Source organism: Monocercomonoides exilis (assembly GCF_001643675.1).
Source record: "Monocercomonoides exilis strain PA203 chromosome Unknown scaffold2-2631571, whole genome shotgun sequence".
NCBI classification, from domain to species: Eukaryota; Preaxostyla; order Oxymonadida; family Polymastigidae; genus Monocercomonoides; species Monocercomonoides exilis.
Genome location: NW_027150547.1, coordinates 2,134,070 through 2,161,351, shown reverse-complemented (window position 1 = coordinate 2,161,351; position 27,282 = coordinate 2,134,070). Strand labels below are relative to the sequence as shown.

Sequence of the window (27,282 nt, the reverse complement as noted above, 5' to 3'; positions counted from 1 at the left end):
AGGTCCACAGGGGGTAACTCAACTCAACAAAAAAAGAATATTAGTGTTTGTTGAAAGTAACAAAAATTATTATAATTATCATTTTTTTTCATATTTTTCAACAAAAGTATTTAACAAATTTAGAAATTGATCGTTTTTGTAAAAAAGATTGGCCACTAAAAGAAATTGAAACATTCTTATTTGTCCAAAAGATAAGGGATAAAATAAAAATAAGTTCATTTAAATTTTTATTTGAAAATGATATTTTGAAAGTAAGTTATTTTTGACTATTAGTTTTTTTATAAAACACATAAATATAGAATTTATAATTTGGAAAATTGAAACTTGTTAATTACCCATTTTTTGTATTCCATTGAACAATTTGTTTGCGAAAGAAAATAAATTTATTCGTGAGTGTTCAAGATCTTTTTCAAAAGTTGTTGGATACTGGTTTTGACATTTATTCAGAAGGATGCAATTATCAGAAACAGTGTCAAAAAGACGGTGGCATTTGGATTTCATTCAGTGATAAGAGCGAGGTTATTTCTTGTTATTTCCATCCAGACAAATGGCACTCAGCCCTGCACAAAGTTGCTTTATCTTTTCCAGTCCAAAAACTCAACAAACTGTGAAACCTCCAGGAAAATGGGCAATTGCTGGATGAAGAAAGACTGGCGGTATTGTTCACACATACTACAACTCATTATAAATAAAAATAAAATGCAAAAAAAAATTTTTTTGAATTGAAATTCAGTTAATATGGGGCAAAACATTTTGCTTCAGGCATTTTCATTCAAAAATTATGCACTTTTCATTGAATATTTTCATAAAAAAATATTATAAAAATGGGTCAATTTTTAGACATTAAAGAAATATTGGAAAACTTAATGTTTTGATTTCAATGACACCTATTTACAGATATGAAAATCAAATTTATTCTGAAATCTGAGAAAGCAAAATAAAGTTATGAGCGAAGCAATTTATCTATGCCTTGTGCTAAAAAAGCTTGAAAGTCCGTATTTCCACACATATTGTCACTCGCTTGTTCAGTATTTTTTTTTCATTATTTTTTTATTTTGATGCGTAATATTTATTTTCTTTTGATATAGTCAATAATTTTTTGAAATAACAGTGAGTGCATTTCTTATGAAATTTCAGAATTCTTGAATTATTTCAATATGATTTCTATTTTAACTTTTTCTTTATAATCAAATTCAAAATGCAAATGAATTTCTAATAAAACATGAAAGTAACTCACTAAGAACAATTTTTATTTTTGTTGTTTTCTGAATCCATCACAACTATTTATTTATTATTTGATGAGCTCATTCAATAATGAACAATTTTGAAAAATCACCACAAATCAAAAAAGGTTGAGCAATTTTTATTATTGAGACAAAATAACTTTTCTATTTCGATCTTGTAATGTTTTTTATTACGTATATTAATACACAAATGAAGTTTTTGAGAAAACTGATTTTTCAAATTTAAATGAGGATAAAATATTTTTGCTTTTATTCAGTAGTTTTTAATTTTTAATTTATGTGACTCTTTCATTTATTATTTGATTTGCGTGAAAATTGAGCAAAAGTGACTTATCGAATCATTTGAGTCATTCTTAACTTATACAATTGCATTTATAAAGTCGCAAATGTTTAATATCCAGAATTATTGATAAATGACATTTTTTTCTGTATTCAATCAATCGAATAACAAAATTTCTCCATCTCGAAAACCTATTCAACAAATAATTTCAAATAAGAAAATTTTTGCACTTGGGAAATATTTGACAGATCGATTGAAAGAATTCTTTTCAAAATATCAAATTTAAATAACCTTGAAATTCAAACACTTAAAATTCTTCATGAAGAATATCTTATTTTTTTGTATGTTACTCTGTTATTTTTTCAATAAATGTTATGCCATCAAAAAAAAAAATCAAATAAGAGTCAGTGATTATGAATGAAATCATAAATTTTTGGAGGGAAAAAGGAATTGAATGGCATTTGTCAAAAAAAAAATCCAAATGACGAATGAATCACTGTTGTTTTGTAGGCCAGTGTTTAAGAAGAATGCGTGACAAAACCATCTGTTTATTTCGTTTTTACTTTGCAGTGCGTATCCAAATCACTCGAAATAAATATCAACTTGAAAATAACAAAAGTGAAAATTTGAATACAAAATAATCACAAATCTTGAACATTCATTGATTTAAAAATTATTTTCCATTAAAAAAAGTCACTGACAAAAAAAGAAAAAAGGAAAATATTACCCGAACTCAAAACATGAAAGCAACAAATGTCAATTATTTTATGTTGTATTTTAAAATGGTACAATTTTTATTTGAAGAACTAATTCTGTTTAAAGCTGCCAATAAATGAAAAGTCCCTCATTCGTTTTAGCATATATGCAACTCTTTTCAACAATTAACAAACAATACTTAACCAGTTTATGAAAATATTTAAATACGTCATTCATTGAGATATATGGACTTTTTGATGATTAATAAAGTGACTTTTTTCTTCTATTCAAGCTTATCACAAAACAATCAAATACATTTTATATAACAACAATCATTTTCCATTATTTCGAAAAATTCTTCATTTCAACAATTTTTTTTATTAAAATGTTAACGTTTCATTCTTTTTGCAACATGCAAACACTAAATTAATTATTTCTTTGTAATTTTAATGAAATATCAAATTAAAAAAAAAATAAAAGATATTAAATAAACACTCCAATAGTGAAGTGTTCATTAATGTGCGTTTTTGTGATGTGTTTGTCTCATTAAAAACTCAAGAACAAACGTTTGATTAAACTTCTGTTTCCTCTTACGATATATTTGCAATTATAAAAATCAACCTTTGAAAATGTTACTGTTAACATTCAAGTGAAAAGTTTTGTGTGGGGACAAAATTTTAAATTTTTATAAGGTTTTATTTCAATACACCAGGACAGTTGATAAAAAAAACCTTTCACAAAAATTTGTCATTCTATTTATTTTTTTAATGTGAATAAAATTATAAGTTAAATTCAAAAATAAATAAATAAATTAGAAAAAAAAAAAAAAAAAAAAGAGAGAGAGAAAGAAGAATGAATGCATGAATGTTCGAAAGAAAGATTATAAAGTTAATTCTGAACTCAAAAGATGAAAGTCACACCAATATTTAACAATATTTATAAAAACAAACTTTTCAAAAACAGAATTTTGACAAATAGTTATAACTATCATTGTTAACTTATCAATCCATGTATAAATAACATAAATAGAATTTTCCTTTAAATCCTTTTATTGCAATTAGAATAATTATGCCTAAATTATATTAAACAAAATCTTCTTTAATACTATTCTTGTTTGTGATCAAATAAATTATTTTTTTATTTGAAATTTGTAAACGGATGGGAGCATCAAGCTCAAAGCATATAGAATTGCCAGATAATGTACTAAAGAATTTTGCTGGTTTAAGACAGTTTAATATTTTTTGAAAGCGTTTCACATTTATTTACTGTGTCAGATTTTATCCCTAATATTGCTGAAAAGAATCCTGAGGAACAAGTGAGCATTCTTCGACAAATTGCTCATGTTATTGATGAATTATATACAGAAGAATTTGGATTGACAATTAATGCAAATTGCTTTATTCAAATTGTTGCGCTTCTTAAAGCAAATCCAGGGACTAATCCTGTTCATTTGGAAATTATGCAAGTTCTAAAGTCAATTACTATGTACAGTTTTAGGATGCGGTTTAATTGGAATAGACTTGCAAAACAAACTGCTTTATTCGAAACACTTGAACAAGATATTATAAGAATTGTTAAACAAAAAGGGTTAAAACAAAAAAGTGCTGATTACGATCTTCTGTGGCTTAACAGTGTTTGCCACCATATTCTGTCGAGTGGAACAGTTATCATCACACCTTTAATGCATGCTACAATTCCATGCTTGTTGTCAACAGCAAAGCAAGAGATTACAAAGGGAATTGATATCTCAAGAATTGAAGAAAGTTGGATTGCACTCAATTCAACTATTGTAGCTAGTTTGCTTGACGCTATAGCGTTTTATTATATTATCATTATTTTTCAATGTTTAAATTTCTTCAGTGAATGAAGATTTTTATGTCTTCTTCAATCCTGCACAGACTATTGTAGATGTTCTACAGCGACATTTCAACAAACCTTATTTAACCGAGCAAGCCTTAATTTCTGCAATGACCTTTTTATGGCAAACACGTTTTGCAGATTGGGATTTTGCTTCAAAAGCAGTCAATCAATTTCACTATTTGGATATAATAGAAAATTTGTTCAGTTCAGTCGATCTAACTCCTCGAATTCATTGGAAAACAAAAACCGTGTCAGCAACGGCAATTAGCTGCGAAGAAGCCGAAAAGGAACTTTTAAAGAGTGCTTCATCAACTACAGCCAATAAAGGAGGAACAAAGATGAATGATACCAAAAAAAAGAAGTTAACAAATCTTACACAGTTAGCTCGAATAAAGACGGAATTAACATGCTCTTTAACATTATCTTTGCTGACGTCACTTGCGCTGGAAGGTCCTTTCCAGCATGAAATTATCAACCACGCATCTCTTTTGCATCGCCTTGTTTCTTTTTCGCGAGTGAAAGACGTAGCTCATCCCACAATTCAGTTCTCAGGACCTTCACTCGCATTGCTGTATCGACTTCTTAAATCCGCATCAATGACAAATGTCAGACAATTGCTGAAAAGCGGCCTGGCAGAAGAAGTCATCTTGCATTTGTGTGTGAGAGACGAAAGAGACAAAACAGTACGAACAGCTCTTCTTTGGATACTGCGACTATTCTTGGTGAACTTCAGAAAATATCCAGAAGGCAGAAATCTCAGAGGATTGGCAGAAGAAGAAGGACTGACTGATATCGTATTGGGACATGTGGTTGAGGGGCAGACTCGGAAGGACGATTGCTTGCTGCTTCAGGAAGCTGGAGAGCCTTTATGGCTGATTAAAAAAGAAAAGCCAAAGAAAAGAGCGCATCAACCAGTTCAGCAGGAAATTGTACCTCCAAGAAGAGAAGACAATGAGGTGAACGCTGTCGTTGAACGAGAAGATGAAGATCCAGAAGATGAGGAAGAAGATGCAAGAAGGGAAAGGGCTCGCGAACATCACTTGCAAAGAATACAAACACATCAAATTGAACAAGAAGCCGAACGGCAAGCTGAAAGAGAAGCAGAGTTAGTCCAAGAAGCAGCTTCAACATCATCTCTTATTCATGCTGAAGAGCCTTCAATTACTGAACAAGAGCAGCCCATTGAAAATGCTGAACAACAAAATCCTTCAACTTCTCAGTCTATCCCAACAACAACCGAAAAAACTGAAGAAGCAGAAGCTTCAGAAAATTTAGATATTGACATATCTTTACTCGATTTGGTGGAATTAACTTCAACTCCTGCAAAAGAGGAAACAGAAGATAATTCTGGAAAAGTCAAAACAAATCAGATGAATTTTGCAAGAGATGAAGATTTATATGATGAGTTTTAGAAGAGAAAAGCATGCGTGATGCAAAAAATTTCCCCTTTCAAAAATGAATTTTATTAAATAGTCACATTATTTCACTTCAAAGTTGTTGAATTTACACTTAAAATGTTTGGTAGAGCTTCAAAGCCTTTTGAAGCTACCTTTCAATGCATTGTTTGATATTTATTTTTTTATCTGTTTTATGATTGTGTGAGTTCAATTTCATGTTTGTTCTATATTTTTGAATGGCATATGTAACTTCTTTTTTATTTATTGTTTAAAGACTTATCCCCACTTTCCTGTTTAGATGTTGGATTATTCTAAATATGTTTTAGAAAGTCTTTTTCATCTTTTCATCTTTTTGCTTTTCAAACGTGAATCGTGTTTCATTATTCATTATGCATTTTTTCGACATTTTAGTTTTTATTTATATTGTCAAATCTCACATCGATTTTCACACTTCATTGGATTAGTGCAAGAACTGCAAGTCCTCCAGCTGATGAAGTGATTAAAGTTATGTCCCTTCGATAAAAAAAACTACGAGCAAAAGCTGATGTTGACGTTGATCCGTCTAATGCGGCTGGAGACCGAGCTAAATAAGGAATGTGCGAAAGGGAAGTTGAGATCTGAGAATTAGCCGAGACATTGGACAAGAGCGAAGAAAGTGAACTGTTGATAGGAGAAATCAATGATGCCGATGAAGATGCTAAATTTGAAGACTGGCCAATGAATTGAAGTTGTTGCACAATGAAATGATTTAGTGTTTCATTCGGTGGAGATCGTACTCTTCTTGTTTTATTCAAGTCAAAAATCAAAGGTTGGGACAGACCTTTAAAGAGAGTTAATTTGTGAATGAGTAAAGTTATTAATACAAAAATGCAAATTATAGGTGATATAAAACATTGCTAATTGCACACCATTTTGTATAACAACAGAAGAATGAAGAATAAAAACGGAGAGTGGTGTATTAATGGAGTTGATAGGCATTTTGAAAGAAATAACTTCCTTTTCAGAAAAAACAGGTGGCGGCTTCGGTCCTTGTCTAAAATAACAGAATAAAAAATTTATGATAGATACCTCTAAAACGGTAAGTCAAAGATAAAAATGGAAAAACCCTTGAATAAGCATTGCATATCCAGTTGTCTGTGAGGAGATTGACAAAAGTAGAATGCCATTGGATGCGATGGAGACAATAAATTCATCGCCGAATGATGCAGATGGAATGCGCTTTGGAGGAGTCTCAACAAGTTCATTTGAAGAATTGTCTGATGCAAAACGAATTCAAAATAAATAATTTAATTAATAAATTAATAAAAGGCATAATTATTTCAATTATTCATAACATTTTGTACATTTCTCACATAAATTTAAAAAAGTAATAAAGCTAATAAACAAGAATATCTCTCTCAAATTCAATCCAATTTTAAACATACATATTAACCCACTTATGAATACTGTTCCATCCTCACAAAGAAAAGCAGCATTTTGTGTCGAGCCTTCAATATTTGAGATGATTGAAGGGAAAATATGTTGAGAAGATATGGTGAAACTTGATGATGACGATGAAAATGCGCGTTTATTCGGAGTCAACGTCTCAAAAAATATTTCCAAGCATTTGTTTATTTGCTCATCAACGTTTGCATCATTGTCTTGTTCAATGGTCGATGAAAAATGAGCGCGCTGTGTTGAAAATTCGTTTTCTCCATCTGAAAATTCTTTTTTCATTTGTGAATTATTTTCTGGGACTTTTGATGCAAGAAGAATAATTTCATCTGCCAACTCTTCGTCTATTTTCCTTCTTTTAAGAGTTTGAGTCATTGTCTCATGAAACATTTCCTGCATTTCATCTTTTGTTGGGACCCACTCACCGTCTCCATCTTCATCTGAATCGCATGAGTCATTTTCATAATCGTCATATTTGTCTTTCCTTTTGTTTTTCCGAGTTCGTCCTTTTGGTATTTTCTTTTGCTTCATTGTGAATTTTTTTCTTGATATCTTTTCATCGCATCCTTCTTCGAGAAGTAATCCATCTATGATTGAGCTGTCAGCAATTTCGCCAGGATTTCTCTTTGTCCTTCTCTTTGAGCGTAATGCTCGAAAGTGTTCAGCTTCGTTTTTCATCACTTTCTGTTGAATCTGATAGTCATCTTTTTGATCTTCTAAAAAAATGGATAGTTCTTCTGCTGTCTTTAAAGGTGAACAAAGAGGAGATGCAATAGAAGAGCGTTTTTGAGTTGAAATATCCGATGCACGAAAAAGTGTTGGAGAAGTAACATCCGAAACAATTATTTCTTTACTGCCTTTTGAATCAGAATGACTTATTTGATGTGGTGTATCTGATAATGTCACGATGTCCTTCATCGAATACGGATGCTGTGGAGAATTAACTTCATATTCTTCTGTAGGTGTGTCGCTATTCTCCTCATTATTCAATTCTTCAACTGTTTGTTCGACTTTCAATACTTTGCGTTCTTTTCTCTTTCTCATGCACTCACAGGAATGAGACTTTTTTATTGAGGCATCACAAGGTTCAAATGAAGTTTTGTTCTTTTTTGCAACGATTTCAATTGGTTTCTGCTCATCCATTCCTGAGCATGATGCTATTGGAGTCTGTTTATCGTTATACAATTCTGTGCTTCTTTCCGTGATGTTGCTATTTTCAACACCATTCGTTTCTATGGAGATAGCTGAATTTGCAGAAATTTTTTGTTCTAAATTAACCTCATGATGAGAGTTATTCAAATCGCAAGCATCTTTTAAGCTGAAATCTGGTGATTTAATTTGAATGCATAAATCTTTTTCGGTCTGGTGTCCTCTTGCATTATTTGCTTCGGTGTGAGTTTGAAGTGAAATGCCTCGAGAAAGATGTACTGTTGATGGAAGTGGAAGAATTTTGAATTCTTGTGTGGTTTGCGAAGTTTGTTTACTCGCACCATCAAAGCAATCATCACTTGATGAATCAATCACTTCAATTGATTTTTGATTAAAATCTTTTGATGGCGTACCCACTAATTCTAAAAATTGGCTGTCATTTTTTGTTAAAATTTCTTTGTTTTCAACGTTTTCTGTTGATATCTGTTGTGCAATTTCTTTAATATTTGAAGACAAATTGATTTTCGGAATCTCCAATAAATCATTTCGTGGAGGCGATGAAACAGCAGAAAATGGAGCAGCAGCAGCAGCAGCAGAAGAAGAAGAAACATGTTCTGTCTTCGGTAAGCCAACTCCTCCTTCAAATATTTGTAATTTTGACTTTTTGTCTTCTTCAAGCTTTTTTATATTTTGCTTTGAGTTGGATATCTGAAGAGTGTCAAGCAGATTCTGCCCCCACCTTCTTCTCTCAGGATTGGGACTGTTCTGAGTAAATGCAGTGAATTTCTGTATTTCTTTTTCTTCACTCAAATCAACACGGCTAATGCTAACCTCCTTCTTTGCTTCATTCGGATGCTTGAGTTTTTTTACAGAAGCAGATTCGTCAGCTAAAGTTATTGGTGCAGGAAGAATTAACACTGGAGGCTTTTTGACATTTGTTGAGTCTTGAAGATAAACATTCAGCAAAAGCATAAGCTCCTCACGTGTTTGAACGTTTCGCAGGTTGCTTTCAAACCCACCATTCTGAATCATTTGAAAGATCGAATTTTTATTGGACTGCGGAGGATTTCTCCGAAGCGTTGGCGTTCCATAATTCTTATCTTTCGCAATTCCATTTTGTTTCGCTGTTGAAAGCGCACGAAACAATTGCAACGCTTCCTTCTTCCGAGTTGTGTTGAAGTCCCTAATTTGAATTAGGAGTCTTTCTTTTGTCAATGGAAATACACTTTCAAATGTACTTTTGCATTCAATTTCTTCTTCTTCTTCTGAACTTTCATCACTGAATTTGTTCGAAGTCTCATAATCGTAACACAATGAATTACTGCATGCACTCGTGATAGAAGTTTCCTTATTATCAAATTTTCTTTGTTGTTCGAGTGATTTTTGCTTCTTTCTTTTTTTGGGTGCGTTGTGCTTGTCGATGTACTCATCATCATCATTTTCATCGATATTCAACAAATCGCGAAAAAGTTCGTTCGATCCATCAAATGAAGAATCAGCACATGTTTCCCTTTTCTGATGCCTGCTGCATTTCTCTAAATGAAGTTCAGCTAATGTCGAGAGAAATAGTTGAGAATTGAAATATACGGGATAATTCTCATCATCAGTAGAATGATCGTTTTTAGAGGATGAAGCGGAACTAGAAGATGTTGTTGTTTGTTGAAATGAATGTGAAGAGATTGGAGATTTTTGGTTTTTCTCAGAAAATGAAGTGAGATAAGCTGCAATCAACGCAAAAAGCGCTGATGGCCATCGCAAGAAATAGTGAATCAATGAAGTGTAATCAACTGACATGACTTTTAATGTTTGAGATGAAGTGTCATCCAGCATTGCTAATCGGGGGAAGTCAGGCGTGTCGCTTGCTTCTTCCGAAGGAGATGCCTGATTTTCAAATGAAATGGGTTCTTTTTGATGAAGTTGCAGTGGAGTGGTTATTAAAACAGGAGATAAAAATGAATCATCAAGTGAAGTGCTAAGAAAAGAACTAGGAGATGGCTGAGAAAATACTTGGATAGTTGAAGAAGTTAAAGTTGGTGAATGTATTTGTGAATTGTAAGTATTAAAAGTTGAAGTGGATATAGTTGTTGTTGTATCAGAATAAAGCGTAGATTTAAAAGATGATGAGTCAGATGTATTTGTACATTTTAGTTCAGAAAGTGTTTTCGAATAAAGTTTGGAAAAAAAGAAAGAAAGATGCTCAAAAAATATGAGGAAAAACGAATTTATAGCATATGGGTTATTCATAGATGAAGCACTTTCTTGAGGTTCTGTGTCATTTTTTGTTAATAAAGTCGATAATGTTATTAAACTGTTCAGCAAATCTGTAACGAAAGTTATCATCGTTGAGGATAAAATTTCGTTCATTTTCTTGGAATTACTTTCTTGAATCGGAAGGCATAGAAGTGACCATTCAATCATTGGAACCAGTGCAAGGGGAAGCCACGTTGACGTTAATGTGTTGCTTGAAGTGCAACCAAACGGAGTTAGATCTCCAAATATCACAACTACCCCGTTTTCTCAAAGCAAAGTTAATAAAAATATCAAGTGAAAATTTCTATTATCAACAATGAAAATTATTGAAACATACCAAAGAACACAATGGACGTTAAAGGCAAGCAAGATATCTTTGAAATTGTTCCATTTCTAGATGTGGGAATTGATACACATTTGTTCCATTTCACAAATTCTGCAGAACGATAACCAATTGGATGTCCACATTGCCCAAAGGCATTTGAACCTTCTGAATATAATTCCCCATTGTCTAGTGTTTAAAAATTTACAATAAAATTAATTGACATGCAAATATGAAAAATTATGATACCTGTTAATGCTAAAATATGAGAAGAACCGCTAGCAATCTGTTTAAAATGCAAAGACGAATTGACTCCACATTGTTCTTGACTTGATAATTTCCCAATTGAGTTATTGTATTTCATTACTTTTCCAGAATCTGTTAAAAGATAAAAAAAAGTTGTCGCTTTGTGAAATTTAGCAATAATATCGAATTCATAGCAATCAATCGAAAGATTATATCAAACTCTTTTGAGTAAACGTTGCAATCGAACTTATTTTAGTTTGAATTGATAAAGTTATTCTTGATGAAGATTTTAGATCAAGTGAAACGATGTCGATTGTATGTGTAAGCTCTTCTAAAATAATTCGCAGAGCAAAACAATGAATGATAAAATAAGAAAAATAGTAATAAATATGTTTTCATTTAAAAAAGATATTTTATTTATAATAATGAATATATCATCGTTAGAAACATTTGTTTAAATAAAATAAATCTATGAACAAATATATAATATTAACCTATTTCTGGTTCATCATCAACTGTTGTCATACTCCTTGAGAATATTCAAAAAATTAAAATCGAAAAATTAACTAAAATAATCATGGTTGTTGTTTGATCAGAGTTTTGATTGAGTTTTATTCATAATTTTCCTTGCAAACAACAAACAATCATTAAATAACTAACAATGGCAAAGATTATTGAAGCAAATAATGAAATGTTAAATAACGTGAGCATACTTTTTTTTTAAAATTATTCTTCAAAAAAAACTCTCAATAATGTTTTAAACAATTAATAATTCTTCTCATGTTCAAAAATCTCTTAAAAACAGGTTTCTAATATTTCGTTTAGCGTATATCCAACCTCTTTGATTTGATGATAAGTATTTCTCCTTTCCTAAAGCATCGAGCCTGTCTCTTTCCTCCTTCAAGAAAGTCAGATCCAATGGAGGTAATTTTGTAAAGTCATCAACAGTCTCATCATCTTCTTGTTCCTCTTCTTTTCTTTCTTCATTTGCATCCTTGTTGTTTTCTGCTTCCTCCCTTCTCGCTCTTTCAGCTGCTTCTCTCAAAAGCCGTCTGTTTACCATTCTCTTCTTTTTCTCTTCCATTTCTTCTGCATAGTTCCTGACCAACTCATCCATATGCTCCTCCACCTCGTTCAGAACATCCAAATATTCCTTTCTGACTCGCTCGCTTCGCAACAGCCCGACCATTCGCTGCACATCCCCAGCTGCTTCTCCTCTGCTCAATGGAACACCCACAGGCTCCTTCTTCTTCTTCACAAGTATTTTCTTTGTCTTCTTCTTCTTCTCTCCACTTTTCCCATCGGAATGCTCCTCATCATTCTCTGCGTTATCTTCATCTGCTTCCTCTTCATCCTCCTCATCCTCATCTTCGTCATCATCCACTTCGACTTCGACTTCCTCCACCTCTTCTTCCTCATTGTCGCTCTTTGGGTACACAATCACTTCCTCTCCTTGAACAATCTGCGAGTAGCGGCTGATGGCCTCATAGACACGGATCAGATTGAACTCTGTGGCACCTGCCTCTCTCTCCACACGCACCCCCTCTCTTCCTTGCATGTACGGCCTGTCTGCTGCTTTGATCTGCACTGGATTGCTGTCCTGCTGATTGTCCTGATACGAATCGTCTTTCACTTTCTTTTTCCCTTTGTCCTTCTTCAGACGCAGAATATTCCAGGACTTCTCTTCCTTTTCGTCTTCCTGCTTCTGCCTCTCGTTCTCAGCTCTGATCTCCTTCATCACATGGCGCGGATCATGAACCACCTCTTTTCCATGGTTCTCCAATCCCAGCAGCTCATCAGGAAATGCGCGCTGTTGCCTGAACGTGCCCACTTTATCGTTCATAAACGCCACAAACCCCTTCACCGTCCTTGGCCCCACATACTTTTCAATGTTGCGGCTTCCTTTCTTCCGGACTGAATATGCGTTGTCAATCGACGAAGGGTCAAAGGAAGAGTACATCGAACTGTATTTCGCTTTCCTCGAGATGGACTGGCGGTATCTTCTTATCTCGTCGTAGCGGCTCTGCTGAATGCACATCAGCCTTATCTTCGCCCACTCGCGCAGCTGGCGGCGCTTTGCTGTGACGTATTCGTCGCTCAACTTCGACAGTTCTTCACTTGTGATCTCGACTTCGCGATATTTTCGTGGCTCCTCTGTTTTATTGTCAGATGTTTCGTTTTGCTTGCTCTTTTCTGTCTCTTTCTTCTTTTTATCTTCTAGAAACTTCTCCAAAACAGCAAGTTTTCTCTCTTCTTCAACATACTTCTTCTCATTCTCCATTGTCCAAAACACTTCTTCTTCTTCCTCGTCCTCCTCTTCTTCTTCGTTTCCTTCTTTTTCACCAGAGCTGCTTACAGACTCGGGTGAATCTCCAGCATTGCTCTTCTTCTTTTTATCTCTTCGGATAATCCCTCTCTGCAAATCTGCGTTTTCTTCTTCCATTCCGTCCTTGAAATTCATAACCATAAGCTTCTTCTTTTCCTTTTCAAAGAATGCATCGCTGGACAAATTGAAGTCATCATCATCTTCAGCATCATCGTCATCTGACTCTTCTTCGTCTTTTGCATTCTTGGCATATTCAGCATCAAACTTGTGAAGGGTTGTTAAATTGTATTCTGCAGGAAAGAACTTCAATGTGGGATATCCTTCAGGGTGAAATTTTTGACACCAGCTACTATGTTTCGCTCCATCCATATGAACGAACAAAACATGATCAGCTGCAGTAAATGATGATGCGGCTCCGATCATTGCTGAACGTATGTTGTGGCAATATCCACACCATTCTGCTGTGAATGCAACCAACACATTTTGGAAAGGATCCATAACATATTTCGAGAAATTGTCAGGAGTTAATTCTTTGAAAAATGATGGTGAAGCGCGAAAGTTTAAATTATGCGAATCTGAAATGAATTCAGAAACTGACTCTTTTGTTTTATCTCCGGTGAAGTGGCGGACTATGCTTGGATCAGGACCGTGATATTTGAAAGTAGGATATTGTATGACTGGTCCTTTTCTGCAAGTTGCAAACTCTCTTGAGCAATCCAGTTGAGCAAACGTCAAGTTGTTACATGCTCTTCCATATTCACGTGCAATGTCTTCCCATTGGGGAGTCATTACTAAAGAATTATAATCAGAATGAGTCCAACTTTAACAAATTTTAATTCATTGCACAGTGAAAAGGTTTTGTTTTTAAAATAATTAATGAACATATACAACTTAATGTATATTCAAAATTATATAAAGAATGCACACTATCTTATAACAATATTTCCTTTTGCAACATATTTATCGTATGTCTTACTTGTCAAATCAATGACATTAAACGCATTGCAATTATTAAAAAATGCAAGCAATATTAATGAAATAAGCATGATCTTAGTTAACAAATAAAGTTTATTGTGAAATATTCACCAAAATATCACAACGAAATTTGCTTGCTGTAAGAAAGGGTTAATTTTCCAAATATTTTTTGTTCCAAGGATAATTTATGATTTGTAGAATTTTGCCACATGTAATTTCTCTCCAATTTTATCACCAATTGAATAACCATTACAAAATAATACGCATCATTTTTTATTGTTTCTCTATTATTTTTCCCAAAGAATATGCAGTCAAATGAAAAAATAAACATTGAAAACAAAAAGGATGAATCTACATGTCAAGAGAAGTCTGGTTCTGTTAAGTCAGAAAATGAACAGAAAACTCAAAAAGGACAAATAATTAATGAATGGGAACAAAGGCGGTTAGAACAACAAAAAAAACCACAAAAAGATGATGACGGGAAAACATCAATATCTGGTGATGATGATCATCCAGCATTAGTTGTTTCATCAACTCCCAAGATTATTTATCCTCAATCTTTAAAATTATGTTTTCTTTGCTACGATATGGTCTCTAATCTAAGAACATTAGTTCATGGATCTTCCGTTATTAATATACGAGCTCATGGACTTTTGAATCCCACGAATCTTTGTTTTGCAAATAGCATTATTCAATGTCTCGTAAATTGCCCTCCTTTTTTCAAGATGTTGTTTCGATTACGAACAGAATGCGAACCACCTTCTGCATTGACACCCCATTTACGATGTTGGCTAAATCTTTTCAATCAGCTACATCCAGCTATTGTTAGTCAAGACGGCTCTCGAAAAGTCGAGAGTAGTGTTAAATCGGTTAAAATGAAAGATCTTCAAGGAGCAGAAGTCTATCCTCAATCAATATATCCTATAATTACCCAATTTCGCTTGAGAGATGGCTCCTCGACCATTCGTCCAGTATCAGAAACAATCTCTTCAACATCTTCTTCAGCTCTGTCTGTTGAGTCAATGTCTACTGAAGCCTCATTACCTTCATCAAATCCGGGAGGTCAATTTCCTTCGTTACCTCGCACCAAAAAAGGTGGATCTTCTTCGAGCAAAAAAGCAAAGCAGAATAGTAGTGTAATTGTAATTGAACCTAGTTCTGTTGGAGTTGGACAAAAAAGTCGTGTGCTTCCTGTGAGTGGAGAGCAAGAAGACGCAGAAGAATTTCTGGCATTTTGCTTGTCTGGATTGGATGATGACTTGAGAATCGACGAAAGACGAATTTTGGAAGAAGAAATGAAAATTACTGATCAAGGAAAACCGAAACTTGAAACTGAAGAAAAAGAACCAAAGAAAAAGCAAAGTGAAAGCAAAAGTGAAACAAACAAATCAACAACTTCCACATCCACTCAATCATCCACAACTTTGGAAAACACAGAAAAAATCGATTCTTCTTGTGCCCCTCTTCCAAAAACGTCAAAGTCTGTTAAGCAAAGTAATAAAGAAGGAAAGCAAAAACAAGAAATTCAACAACAAACACAAAAAACCAAGCAAAAGCAACAAAAAGAGGCTAACAAAAAAGACAAGTCTAACCAAAGCAAAGCTGATACTGAAGAGGATGATGGATGGAGAGAAGCAGGAAAGGCAAAGAAAAGCGGAGGCAAGAAGACGAAGCTGAATGTGAAGAGTGTAAATGCTGCGGGCAAAGAAGCCTTTTCAGCAGGGATTGGAATTGCAAGCGGGAGGAAAGAAGGAGTTGTTAGCGTGAATGAGCAAGGAATCTCAGTTATTTCAATCTTATTTGGAGGTGAGCTCTTGTCTCGGGTATGCCGTCCAGGTGAAAAGGATTCATTGACAGTCCAACGCTTCTTTGAACTGAGTGCAGATATAGCGGATAGAGAGGTGGCTACTGTCGAAGATGCAATTGAACGAATGTGGATTACTGAAAGGATAAGAGTAGATCGGCCTTCTTCTTCTGCCTCGTCCTCAACATCTCCATCTTCTGCACCGCCTCGCTTCATAACGCGTTCAATGTCCTTGTTTTCGTTCCCACCTATTTTGGTTCTTCATTTGAAGCGGTTCATTGTCAACTGGACAACAGGGCAGCCAGTGAAAATTGCAAAACACATTGAATTTGGAGAGCATTTGAGAATGTTCTTGGGTGAGGTGAGCGACTGGTTTGACGGAGGATTTTCTTCAGAGGCAGAGAAAGTGAAGGGTCTGTGTATGCATGTGAGGAGAGAGAGGGAAAGAAGGGAACAATTAGTTTCTGGGAGAACAGACAAGGGAAAAGGGAAGGGTGAATCAAAGAGCACTGAAGTTAAATCGTGCTACTCCGACAATGCGAGAAGTGCAGATTACGACTTATGTGGTGTTGTTGTGCATCACGGTGCAACTGTTCATTCTGGACATTACATTTCATATGTTCATCGACATATTGCCCCTCCTTTTTCTCGAACTCAACCGCCTTCATCATCCGATTCTGCATCGTCTGCTCCTTCATCTTCATCAATATGGCTTGAATTCAATGACAATCATGTCAATGTTGTCTCAGAGAAAAAAGTGTTTTCGCAGCAGGCTTACATTCTCATCTACACACGTCGCTCTTAGTCTTCTTCTCTGAAAGGTAGATTTTTTATTGAGTTTCCTTCTTCTGACACTTCACTTGAGTAAATTTTAGATTTTTGTGAAATTCATTTCACCTTAATTGATAAAAGTTTAATTTGTCACGTAAAAATAAAAAATAGAAAATAAAAAAAGTGTTTATAAATAATTTGCGATTATTTGAAAATGCATATGCATTAAATCAAATAAAAATAAAGCAAAACGAACAAAATGAAGTGATATGAACATAAAATACTGAACAAGAAAATAAACTTTAATGAAACAGCAGAGGTGTATTTGAAGAAACTGAACTCATAGAACTCATACTGGATGAGCGTGAATGGTGCACAAACATATTGTCAGAGCTATCCTCATCGATGCTGTCATCATCATCAATATCATCATCTTCAAATTCCTTTTTCATTTTAATTCCTCTTGACTTTGATCTAATTGAAGCAGTTCCACTTTTATTGATTCCCCTTTGTTCTTCTTCCACAATGTGTTGTGCTTCCAGAGATGCACTTATTCTTCCCCCGTCTTCATTCAAACTGCCATTTGAATGAGAAGGAGATGACGAGCTATGATTATTTCTCGAAGTGGATGGACTGCCTTTATTGCTTGTTTGTCTGACTGTTTTTTTTACGCCTTTCTTTTTCTTCGAAGTGAATTGCTTCTGCAACACATCCCGTTTCATAACCAGATGCTGATTCTCAACATGCTCAGTCTCTTCAAATCCTTTGTCCATCACAAAGAAAACATCATTCAATCCTTCTGTCTGTTTCGCCCTCTTTTTGCTTTGTCCTGAAAACTCGTCGTTTTCGTTGCGTATGGTTGTGCCATATGCAAAAGTGGCATTCTTATTCTTGTTGAGCGCATTTTGCCTGTTTTGCACAAGCCCAATATCCAACGATACTGTGCTGTCTATTTCAATCACTTCATCTTCTGAATCATCAAATACAATGTCATTCATATTGAATCCGCCTTCTTTTTCTTCTTCTTCTTCAGAGCTTGATTCTATTTCTTCCAACATGTTTCTTGTAGATAATAAAGATTTGCTCGACTTTGCGCTAATGCCTTGATTGCTGCTTTGATTCTGTGGCTCGTCCAATTTAGCCACGCTCAGCTCATTTTTAAGTTTCAAGCGTTCTGAAGTGTCGTTCATTGCACTCTGAAAATCTTCGTCGGTAAGTTGTGCTGATTTGGTAAGCCTGTCAATTTTCTCTTTCTTTTCTTTTTCTTCAACTTCTTTCATAAACTTTCGCAACTCATTCAGTTGCTGCTGCTTTTTTGCTATTTGCTGTTTTTCTGCTTCAAGTCTCTTTCGTTCTTTTAACGCTTTTTCTTCTTCTCTTTTTCTAACTCGTTCCAATCGTTCTTTTCGTTCTTCTTCGCTTTCTGCGAGCAACATTGCTGTTTCATCGTCATATTTGGCTAAGTTCTCCTTTTCTGCTTTTCTGCTATTTTCCTCTTTTACTCCATGTGATTCAGTTGGATTTTTTGTTCCAACATTCACATCCATTTCGCACATTTCATAGTTTCTTTTTTGAATTCCTTTTTCTTGCTTACCATTTTTCGCACACCATCTTAGCCATCTTTTTTGTTTGATTTCCCATTCTCTATTCAACCACATTGTTCTGAATCCACTTTCAACAAGCACAAAAACTGATCCAAGGAGTATGTGCCATCCTATTCTATTCCCTCCTTTCATAGTACTCCAAATTCTGGAGCTATCCTCATCGTAAGAAGCAATCATTTCTGTTGCTAAGCCGTAAATAAACTTTTCATTTGCAATCACTATTATTGTGATGGTTAAAGCACCAGAAATTGTGCACAGGATTTCATTTCTCACAGGAGGTGGTGAGAGCGAAAGCAGCCATGTAAATAAATATCGAGTGCATGTGCTTTGAAATATAAACATTCAGGAAATTTCATGCAAAAGTATATTGTGTATTAAATTCAAATTCAAACCTGAAAAGATATAATAACTGAAAACCAATAACTCCAAAGATTAAAGCAAATACAAAAGAATATAGCTGCAATGATTTTAATCCTTCGTTCAAAAAATCTGTAAATCCATAAACAGTCACAAGGACAAGGGAAAGAAGCGACATTGCCAACAGGATCACATGTAATATTCTGGAGTTTGTTAAAACTTTTTCAAAATGTGTTGTCTCGGCAGCGAGGATAAACAAAAACGAAATCATTTGAATTCCAAGTACAATTATTGATAGCTTATAATAATGGATGTAAATATAAGCAAAAAAGTCATTTTTCAAACCGTTGTTAAAAAAATGGAAAATGGATAAAACAAAATACAGCAAATTGATCCTGAAAAGCAGCATTGTGAAATCTACAGAATCATAATTCTAATAAAAAGAAAAAGATTATTTACAAACAATTAAATGCGCAAAGAAGAAAAGAATCAATGTCCATTTCGGAAATGGTTTTCTTATTTCTTTTTTCAAAGTACATTGATTGTTCATATACCCTATAAAAAGAACACGTTTATAAAAATTATTGTTTTAATTCTTCAATATGTAAATATTCCTAAATATTTGGGTGAATGTTCATTTCGACTTGACGAAAATCATTCTAATTTATTATGGGAAACAAAAACTTTTTTTCAACTAATTTGAAAGTTCTGTGAATAATTATCGGGAAATAAGTTCCTGCAGCTTAATAAAAAAACTATATCATAATATAATAATTTTCTTATTATTTTTTTTTTTTTTGAAAATTTTTTTCTGCGTTTTTTTAATAAACATCAAAAATGTTGAGAAAAACTCTAAGAATCAGTAAACATAAACACCTCCAATTAATGATTTCAGACCTATGATAAACGATTTGCTATTTTTTGCTGATGTCGTTCGTTATTTAAAAAAAAAAGAAAAAGAAAAAATAAAGAAAAAAAAAAAAAAAATCAAAAATCAAAAAATTAACTTAAAATAACAAAGCAACATCACAACCATAAAAAGTGTTATTCAACTTGGAAAAAAAATTTATCATCTCTTAAACAAGCTTTAATTAAATGTAAAAATTAAACTTATTTTAAAATCAACAAATATATAACTACATCTTTGCTACAATCGAAATAATAGATATATATATATTGCATTCTCAACCGTGTCTATAATTATTTATTCGGGTCTTTCGGGGTCTTTTTATAGATTCAACCAAAATATGCTTGATAAAGATGAAATCATAAAAAAGGTAAACAAGAGATAAACGAGAATATCAATAAATTTAAAAGATAAATTTCATACAAAATTTATTCCAAATGTATATGCAACTGCAAGGAAAAAGGAAGTTAGTGAAACAAATTTAAATGTTGAATCAAGATCCAATAGTGGAGAACAATTTGGTTGAGATGCATAGTCATGTGCATTTTCTAATAATAGATTATATGACTGTAAAATATATATCAACCAATCAGAAAAACTCCTTATAAAGGTATAATTATTTCTTTCGAATGACAAATAAGATGTTATTGATGCCAAATCAACTCTTGGACAAAAGTTCAATAATTGCACAAAAAGCTGAGGCCTTTGAATGACTAAAAACATTGTCACTGTAGAAAAGATTACAATTTGAAGCCTGTCAAAAATAAAAGGAAAAAAATAATTACCAACAAAAATTAAAATATACCTTGTATATTCAAATGTTCTCACAACCCATTCCGTTTGAAAAAAAAAGTAATGAGCTCCACATCCCACAACAAATGCAATAAAGTAATATATTACAAGCTCATTTTTATAAAAAATCTTCATTGCAGTATTTATGCTAATCATAATCTCATATGAAGCAAATACACTCATTCCATAACTTAACACAGTTTGAAGCCATGAACTTTCAGTTATGCTTGCGTTAGCGTGTGACATAATGACAATGACTATCCAGACCCAGCAAAATGTGAGAAAATACTTATAATCCTTTAACCAATCTAACAGAAAAGAAAATGAATTAAAATGCTTATAATAATTTGCATGCCTGAGACATCATTAAAAAATAAAACATGAACAACGACATTTCCGAAAAAAGTCACAAAGAGGTCAATGAAAAAAGAAGTTTTCCTTTCCCAGCATTTCCGATTCATGACAATGTAATAAGCACAATGAAATGCAAAGAAGAATATATATAAATTTCCAATAGTTAAAAATGAATTATTCAGAAGTATCAATGACGCATTACGTTGTAAAAAGCTGAAAAGCATGCGAAACTGATTTTCAACCTTAATTCAAAATGAATGAAAAAGTGGGGGGCAGAGAACCACATACCGAGGCTCAAAATGGTATTATAGAAACAAGGCACGCATCCCTTCGTATTAACAAGCAAACCAAAAAAGGATACATTAACCAGTTCGAAGTGGTTCGCCGAATTGGCGAAGGGTCATATGGCTTTGTTTGCTTGTGCCATGATACCCAAAAAGACATGAAAGAAGTGGCTGTGAAGGTTCTGGAGCAAAAGAAATTACGTGGAAAAGCGAATGAAGCAGAATTCAAAGAAGTAATGGATGGCATGCAAAATGGAATTAGATATTCTAATAATTATTTTTTCCAACAGACATTAAGAGAGAAATTGCAATAATGAAGAAACTTGATCACCCGAATGTAGTAAAACTTTATGAAGTTATAAATGATGCTGAAACAGGGAATCTTTATCTCAGTTTGAAATATTTATTTTTTTGAAAGTTTTGTTTTTAAATATTTATTTTATTGATAACAAGTCATGGAATACCTTCCTGGAGGACCATGTTTTAAACGTAAAACAAAACCGCTTGACGAAGAAGTTGCGCGAAATTATGTTAGACAGATAGCAATGGGCCTTGAATATTGTATGACTTTTGTTTAAAATATATTCATACAATTGAATTATTTGCAAAAAGGCCATAAAAATGGCGTTATTCATCATGATATAAAGCCAGACAATTTATTAATCGCAAAAGATGGCTCGGTTAAAATTTGGTAAGACAATTATTATTATTTTTTAATGAGTTATAATTTATATCTGGAACTGATTATTTTTTAGCGACTTTGGTGTTTCTATGCTGCACAAAATAGGAGACGATAGATCAACAGTTGTTAGAGGAACTCCGCCATTTCTTGCACCAGAGATGGTTTCTTGTTTGTGATAATATTTTTTTGAATAACATCATTCTATTTTTCCTTTATCATTCATTTCACCACCGCAACTGATTTTTAACTGCATATTGCTTTGAACGTTATTTCACATGCAACGCAGTTCGGTCAACAGACGAGCCTTATGCCGGACGTCCGATTGACATCTGGGCGCTGGGCATTGTTTTGTACATGTTCATTTTTGGAGATGCTCCTTTCAAAGGCTCATCAGTTCGAGAAACATTCGAACAGATTTTGACATCTCCGTATGAATTATTTTATTGTATTTCAAATCTGTTAAATATATTTGAACATTTCATTTTATTTCTTCATTTTTATGAATATTTCTAAACTTGCAACATTTTGAAATGATGTAGCATTGTTTTCCATACACCAATTTCACCAATTCTCGAGCACTTTTTTAGGAGGATTTTAGACAAGAATCCAACCACTCGAATTACCATGGACGAAATGAAGGTTTGAAGATTTTATATAAAGTTTTTCGAAATCTATTTCTCATTCTCTCTCTCTCTCTCTCTCTTTTTGAATCGTAATTATTTATAATGAACAATATCTGTTTCATTGAATTACCCTCTCTTCACAATAATAACATCTGTTTGCTCTCTCAAACATACAGCATCACCCGTGGCTGACCAAAAATGGCACAGATCCATTTCCAATACAGCCATATGTGCTCCACCTCACAAACAGCGACTTCTACAGTGCATTGACTCCACTCTCCGACTTCCATTTATTGGTGTGAATGAACAGACACATCATTTGAAGAATTATATTTTTGACTTCACTCTTTCATTTTTATCACTTGAGTTCGGTTATTTTTTATTCTGTGATTTTATATTTCTATACATTTTTTCTTATATTTTCATTTAATTTGAATTTTATTTATTTCTTTTTTTCTTATTTAGTCTTCGGTAAGATTAAATGCGAGTCAAAAAGCAAACGAAAACAACCAAAATTTGAACGAGAAGAGATCACAAAGCAACCTCCATTTGTTTTCTCCTCTTCCCTCTGCAATTTCGCCACCGCCCTTCTTACCCTCTTCTTCAACATTGTCCATGTCCTTTGTCTCACTTGGCTCTCCTGTTCCTTCTCCCCCTCCCTCTCGCCCTCCCTCCTGCTGCACATCCCCCGTCTCCCTCTACTTCTCCCCGTCCTACCAGGACATCCACACCCACTCTCACTCTGTCTCCCCCATCCCCAACAACCCCCTCAGCCCTTCCCGCCTCACCCGCCCCCTCTCTCCACCCATCTCCCCCATCAATGTCCTCTCCCAGTGCTGCTTCTCTGCCTCTGTCCTTCCCTCGCTCACTTCATCCTCCAGTTCCACTCAGCTCACAATGCCTCAGTTCTGCAAGTCTCTTCAGGATCTGCCAAAGTCCCCAAAACAAGTCGCCCCGTCTGAGCCCGCAAAGAGCATAGCCCTCAAACAGCAGGCTCATTCTCTACAAGCAAAGATGCAGTCACAAACACACAACTCACAACAACAACAACAACAACAGCCGCAGCAGCAACAATCACCACAACACAAAAACCAGCCATCGTTCCAGTCGCAGGAGCTGCGCCCGCATTCGCTTTCTCTCCAGTTCCAGGGCTGCCACCAGTTCATCTCTGAGTTCTCGCCCCGTACGCCGCTGACACCATCAGGCGACAAGTCACTCCTGACGTTGCAGAACCTCTCGACAACATCGCTCTCTACGCCCCATCCACAGACACAGGTTTCTCTCTCTCAGCTGACATCGCCCACTCAGTCTGTCTCTGCATTCGTGTTTCCACGGCAGCCTTCATCTGCTCTGCCTCTCACTCCCATTCCCCATTCCAATGTGTCATCTGCAGCGGGCATTCGGCCGCCAAAGCAGAATCCGCTGCATTTTGTGTCAACACCGACGCTCGTTTCATCCTCAGTCATCACTTCTCCTTCTTCCTCTTCGCAGTCAATGTCCACCTCTTCTCTCTTGCTGCACTCAGCTTTTCCGCTTTCTTCCTCCACTTCCCAGTTTCCCAACATGTCGTCATTTCACCCGTCAGACTCCAACTTCCCTTCTCCTCACTCACTCCTCGGTGCAGACAAGGACCAGAATTCGCGCTCTGTCTCAATGCTAACAACACAAAAGCCTTCAACGCTTCTTCCGTCTCCAATGCTCGACCCATGTGATGATCTTGTCACGCTGGATATCTTCTGTCCATCTCTGCTTATTCCGCAGTCTCAGTCACGATGTGTCTCGAGCGATTCACTCACAGCAGCAACTACGCGGACAGGTGCGAACGAGAAGGAGAAGCAGAAGAACTTCATCAACGACTCCTTCAACGATGCACAGTGTGTCTGCTCGTCTGAAATAGCAATTTCTGCATTCGACATCGACGAGAACGAGCCAGCTGTGTCCGAAGACGTAGAAGTGGCCCATCTTTCCAGCATCTCTGGCTGCGACGGCGTGAAAGCATCACTTTCCTCTCCTTTGACATCACAGCAGGACAATTCGAATGCCAGGAGCTGCTGTTCTGGGGAGCAGAATACGAACAATCTGATCGAGAACGACTTTGAAGAAGCGAAAGATAAGCCGATTCCTCCAAAAAGCACGCCTGAACTGGGCTCATCCTATTCGATTCCTGTGACCTCTCACTCATTCTCCGTCAACAGCCACAACGCAGACGCCACAAATGAGTCACTTATGCTGAAGCTGCCATCGTCCAGACAGCCGCGCAGCTCGAGTGTCACAGCCTCAAACAGCGAGAAATCTTACAAGCTGCCAAATCGGATAGCTTCATCACGAATGAAAGTCAGCGGAAACCAGCTCCATTACTTCCACGAGCCTGCCCATTCGCTCGATTTTGGTGCTCCCCAAAACTCGTCCTCTTCTTCTTCTTCCTCCTCGTCTGCTTCATCTTCTTCCTTGTCTTCTTCGAACTCTCTCCAACACTCTCCAATCTCTTCATCGCTGTCAAAGCCACGCAATTCTGAGGCGTCTCCATTCCTCGACAAGTGCAACACAAGTACCCCCGTTTTCGGTCCACAATACCAGAGCCGTCAGTGGACTGACTCACCTTTGCTCAATCCGTCCTCTTCTTTCTTTGCTCCGATACATTCACGCGCCTCCATCACTCGAGGCTCCACTGCGTCCTCAGCTTCCACAAACTCCACTTCAAACTCTCTTTCAGCGTCTGCCTTGCCCATCTCTGCACACAACCTCCAAATGGGCTCACTTTCTGTCTCGTCGCTGATTCAGCCCCGCAACCCAAAAGAAGCATTCACCACATCGCCTTCTGCCTCACCTGCTGTCACCACCAACTCCACCACCACAAATTCAGCCTCATCTTCATTTTTCACACCTGTGCCGCCGCCTTCAAACACCACTTCATCTGCGCCTGTTCATTTGTCCTCGACGAATTTTGCTTCTCTTTCTCCGTCGAATTCTGTTGGCAATTGCAACAACTCTACAAGCCAATCTCCTTTTTATACCTCAGCTTCTGAAATACCGCTGCCTAGTGACTTGCCCTTGATAGCAACAGCAGCCGCAGACTCTGGGAACATTTCACTGCCCCAGTTGCCTTCCAGCACGTCAACCACAAAAGCAGCACTTGAATCGAAGACATTTGCTTCCTTAAACTTACAAGCACAGTCAAGCCTCTCATTTTCGCCATTTTACTTGGGGCTGTCACCAGCTCACCACCGCAATTACAATTCTTTATTTGACATTAAGCTGCCTTCTCTTTCTGAGCAGAGCAGCGGTCATGCATCTCCTGCCCCTTCATCGTCACAGAGCCTCCAAGCTCTGCCTTCTTCTGATGAACCGACACCCAATTCACGCCCTTCCAACACCGACGGGCAGACCTCACCTAACACAGGAACCTTGTCTGCTTCTATTGATGCCATTGCACTCACTGGAATGGCCCACCAGCCGTCCACTCTGAATATCTTGTCGCCTTCGCTGTCCTCAAACAGAGACTCATCCCAGTTTGACTTCAACTGCTCCTCGCTGCTTTCGCCAATAGCGTATTTCTCCAAAAGGTTTATCTCACAAACAGACGTGCGGCAGTTCTTCAACACGAGCACGATGACACTCCCTGAGCTTTTTGAAGCACCAGATACGTACAACACAGAACCCCATGACGAAGAAAGCAGCAACAACAAGCACCAAACCAACACTGAAGTTGTATTACAAGCTGAGTATGCCAATGAAAAGGCACTTGTATCACAGTCGTCTTCAATATCGAGCGTCCAGATCAATTCTGCTTCTGGGAAGCACAACATTACACAGGCTAGCAATGACGAGTCATCAACATTCACACCAATCTTTTCGTTGTCTCCGTACAGCAGCCAAACTCTCCAGCGCCAAATGATATTGAACGAAGTGATGGATCGAGATGATGTGGAGAAAGCGCTGGAGATGGAAGAGAGCTACGACAGTTTTGATGATAACGACGAAATGAAGTTCAAAACTGCGGAAATTTTGCAAGTTGCACAAAAAGAAGAGCATGCAGAAAAAAGCTTGACCAGCGGAGAAACAAAATGCACTCATGATGAAACCGAGCCAGATGCTGAACAAAAAGAGCCTTCTGAAACAGAAGAAATGGAGTCATCTGAAGTTTCGATTGAAGAATATGGAGATTCATCTTCTTTTACAGAATCAGCATCAACATCAGAGAAAATTATAACAAAAACATCAGAGTCAAATTGCAATGCTACAAATCAATTGAAAGATGAGGTAAAAGACCCAGAAAAAACATCAAATGATGCTCATTTAGAATACACTTCAAAGGATATTCAGACCGTTGAAACCATCTCTGTTGACGGGGCATATAATCAGATTCACGAAAAGCATTCCAGCAGTTGCTGCAATATTTTGTGAATTTAACTTGAAATTTCATAAAGTTATGTAATGTTATAATCTTTTTTCAGATGCGAATTAAAAAGACGTGTTTGAAAGATAGTTTTTTGGAATGAATTTACAGATTTTTATTTTTAATAATTGTATGTATTCTTTTTATGAATAAATGCCTTTGATGTATTTTAAGTTCACTACACTTACACCTTTTATTGGTTTATTGATTGGAAAAGCGGTGACAGCAAATGATATTTGCTGGAACTACTCTATCGTGTTTTATGCGAACTTGCTCTCCTGAAAATAACATATGTACCATTTTTTTTAGAATTTATTTGTTTTTGTTACTCTTCATTTTGTTTTCTAAATTCACCGCTTTCCCAAGTTTTGCATTTAATTTTGAAATGTTTGCTTTTCTAATCAGCACATTAACGTGCGCTAATTTGAACTCTTCTTGTTTACAAAGACTGCTGGTTTTTCATTTATATGTCCGTTTTTAAGTGATATTTTTGTCGTTACAAATAACTTTGTATTTTTGTATGTTTTTC

At 35.6% G+C, this 27,282-nt stretch overlaps 6 protein-coding genes across 6 annotated transcripts; 3 read left to right on the top strand and 3 right to left on the bottom strand.

The window, feature by feature from the left end:
* Positions 1-3,349: 3,349 nt before the first annotated feature.
* Positions 3,350-5,492, top strand: MONOS_1636 (uncharacterized protein; the record flags this gene model as incomplete). The annotated part of the gene is made up of 3 exons (XM_067869271.1): positions 3,350-3,439; positions 3,495-4,016; positions 4,081-5,492. Exons 1-3 carry the CDS (start codon positions 3,379-3,381, stop codon positions 5,490-5,492), a joined length of 1,995 nt encoding a protein of 664 aa, XP_067735993.1. The 5' UTR covers positions 3,350-3,378.
* A 317-nt stretch (positions 5,493-5,809) lies between these two features.
* MONOS_1637 (uncharacterized protein) lies at positions 5,810-11,403 on the bottom strand (the record flags this gene model as incomplete). The annotated part of the gene is made up of 8 exons (XM_067869279.1): positions 5,810-6,297; positions 6,386-6,510; positions 6,583-6,733; positions 6,902-9,941; positions 10,485-10,564; positions 10,648-10,821; positions 11,099-11,209; positions 11,373-11,403. 8 exons carry the CDS (start codon positions 11,401-11,403, stop codon positions 5,930-5,932), a joined length of 4,080 nt encoding a protein of 1,359 aa, XP_067735992.1. The 3' UTR covers positions 5,810-5,929.
* Positions 11,404-11,530: 127 nt separating this feature from the next.
* MONOS_1638 (Protein disulfide-isomerase) lies at positions 11,531-14,323 on the bottom strand. The gene is made up of 2 exons (XM_067869289.1): positions 14,132-14,323; positions 11,531-14,024 (listed from the first exon to the last, which is right to left on the bottom strand). The coding sequence occupies exons 1-2, from the start codon at positions 14,248-14,250 to the stop codon at positions 11,663-11,665; spliced, it is 2,481 nt and encodes an 826-aa protein (XP_067735991.1). The 5' UTR covers positions 14,251-14,323; the 3' UTR covers positions 11,531-11,662.
* Positions 14,324-14,432: 109 nt separating this feature from the next.
* MONOS_1639 (putative ubiquitin carboxyl-terminal hydrolase 10) lies at positions 14,433-16,937 on the top strand. The gene has a single exon (XM_067869296.1). The coding sequence runs from the start codon at positions 14,485-14,487 to the stop codon at positions 16,786-16,788; it is 2,304 nt and encodes a 767-aa protein (XP_067735990.1). The 5' UTR covers positions 14,433-14,484; the 3' UTR covers positions 16,789-16,937.
* A 3-nt stretch (positions 16,938-16,940) lies between these two features.
* Positions 16,941-19,343, bottom strand: MONOS_1640 (uncharacterized protein). The gene is made up of 4 exons (XM_067869307.1): positions 19,179-19,343; positions 19,061-19,132; positions 18,751-19,013; positions 16,941-18,683 (listed from the first exon to the last, which is right to left on the bottom strand). The coding sequence occupies exons 1-4, from the start codon at positions 19,263-19,265 to the stop codon at positions 17,057-17,059; spliced, it is 2,049 nt and encodes a 682-aa protein (XP_067735989.1). The 5' UTR covers positions 19,266-19,343; the 3' UTR covers positions 16,941-17,056.
* Positions 19,344-21,021: 1,678 nt separating this feature from the next.
* Positions 21,022-26,761, top strand: MONOS_1641 (putative calcium/calmodulin-dependent protein kinase kinase 2; the record flags this gene model as incomplete). The annotated part of the gene is made up of 9 exons (XM_067869313.1): positions 21,022-21,285; positions 21,351-21,444; positions 21,506-21,613; positions 21,665-21,743; positions 21,808-21,902; positions 22,021-22,162; positions 22,274-22,373; positions 22,534-22,653; positions 22,823-26,761. 9 exons carry the CDS (start codon positions 21,022-21,024, stop codon positions 26,759-26,761), a joined length of 4,941 nt encoding a protein of 1,646 aa, XP_067735988.1.
* Between the last annotated feature and the right edge of the window lie 521 nt (positions 26,762-27,282).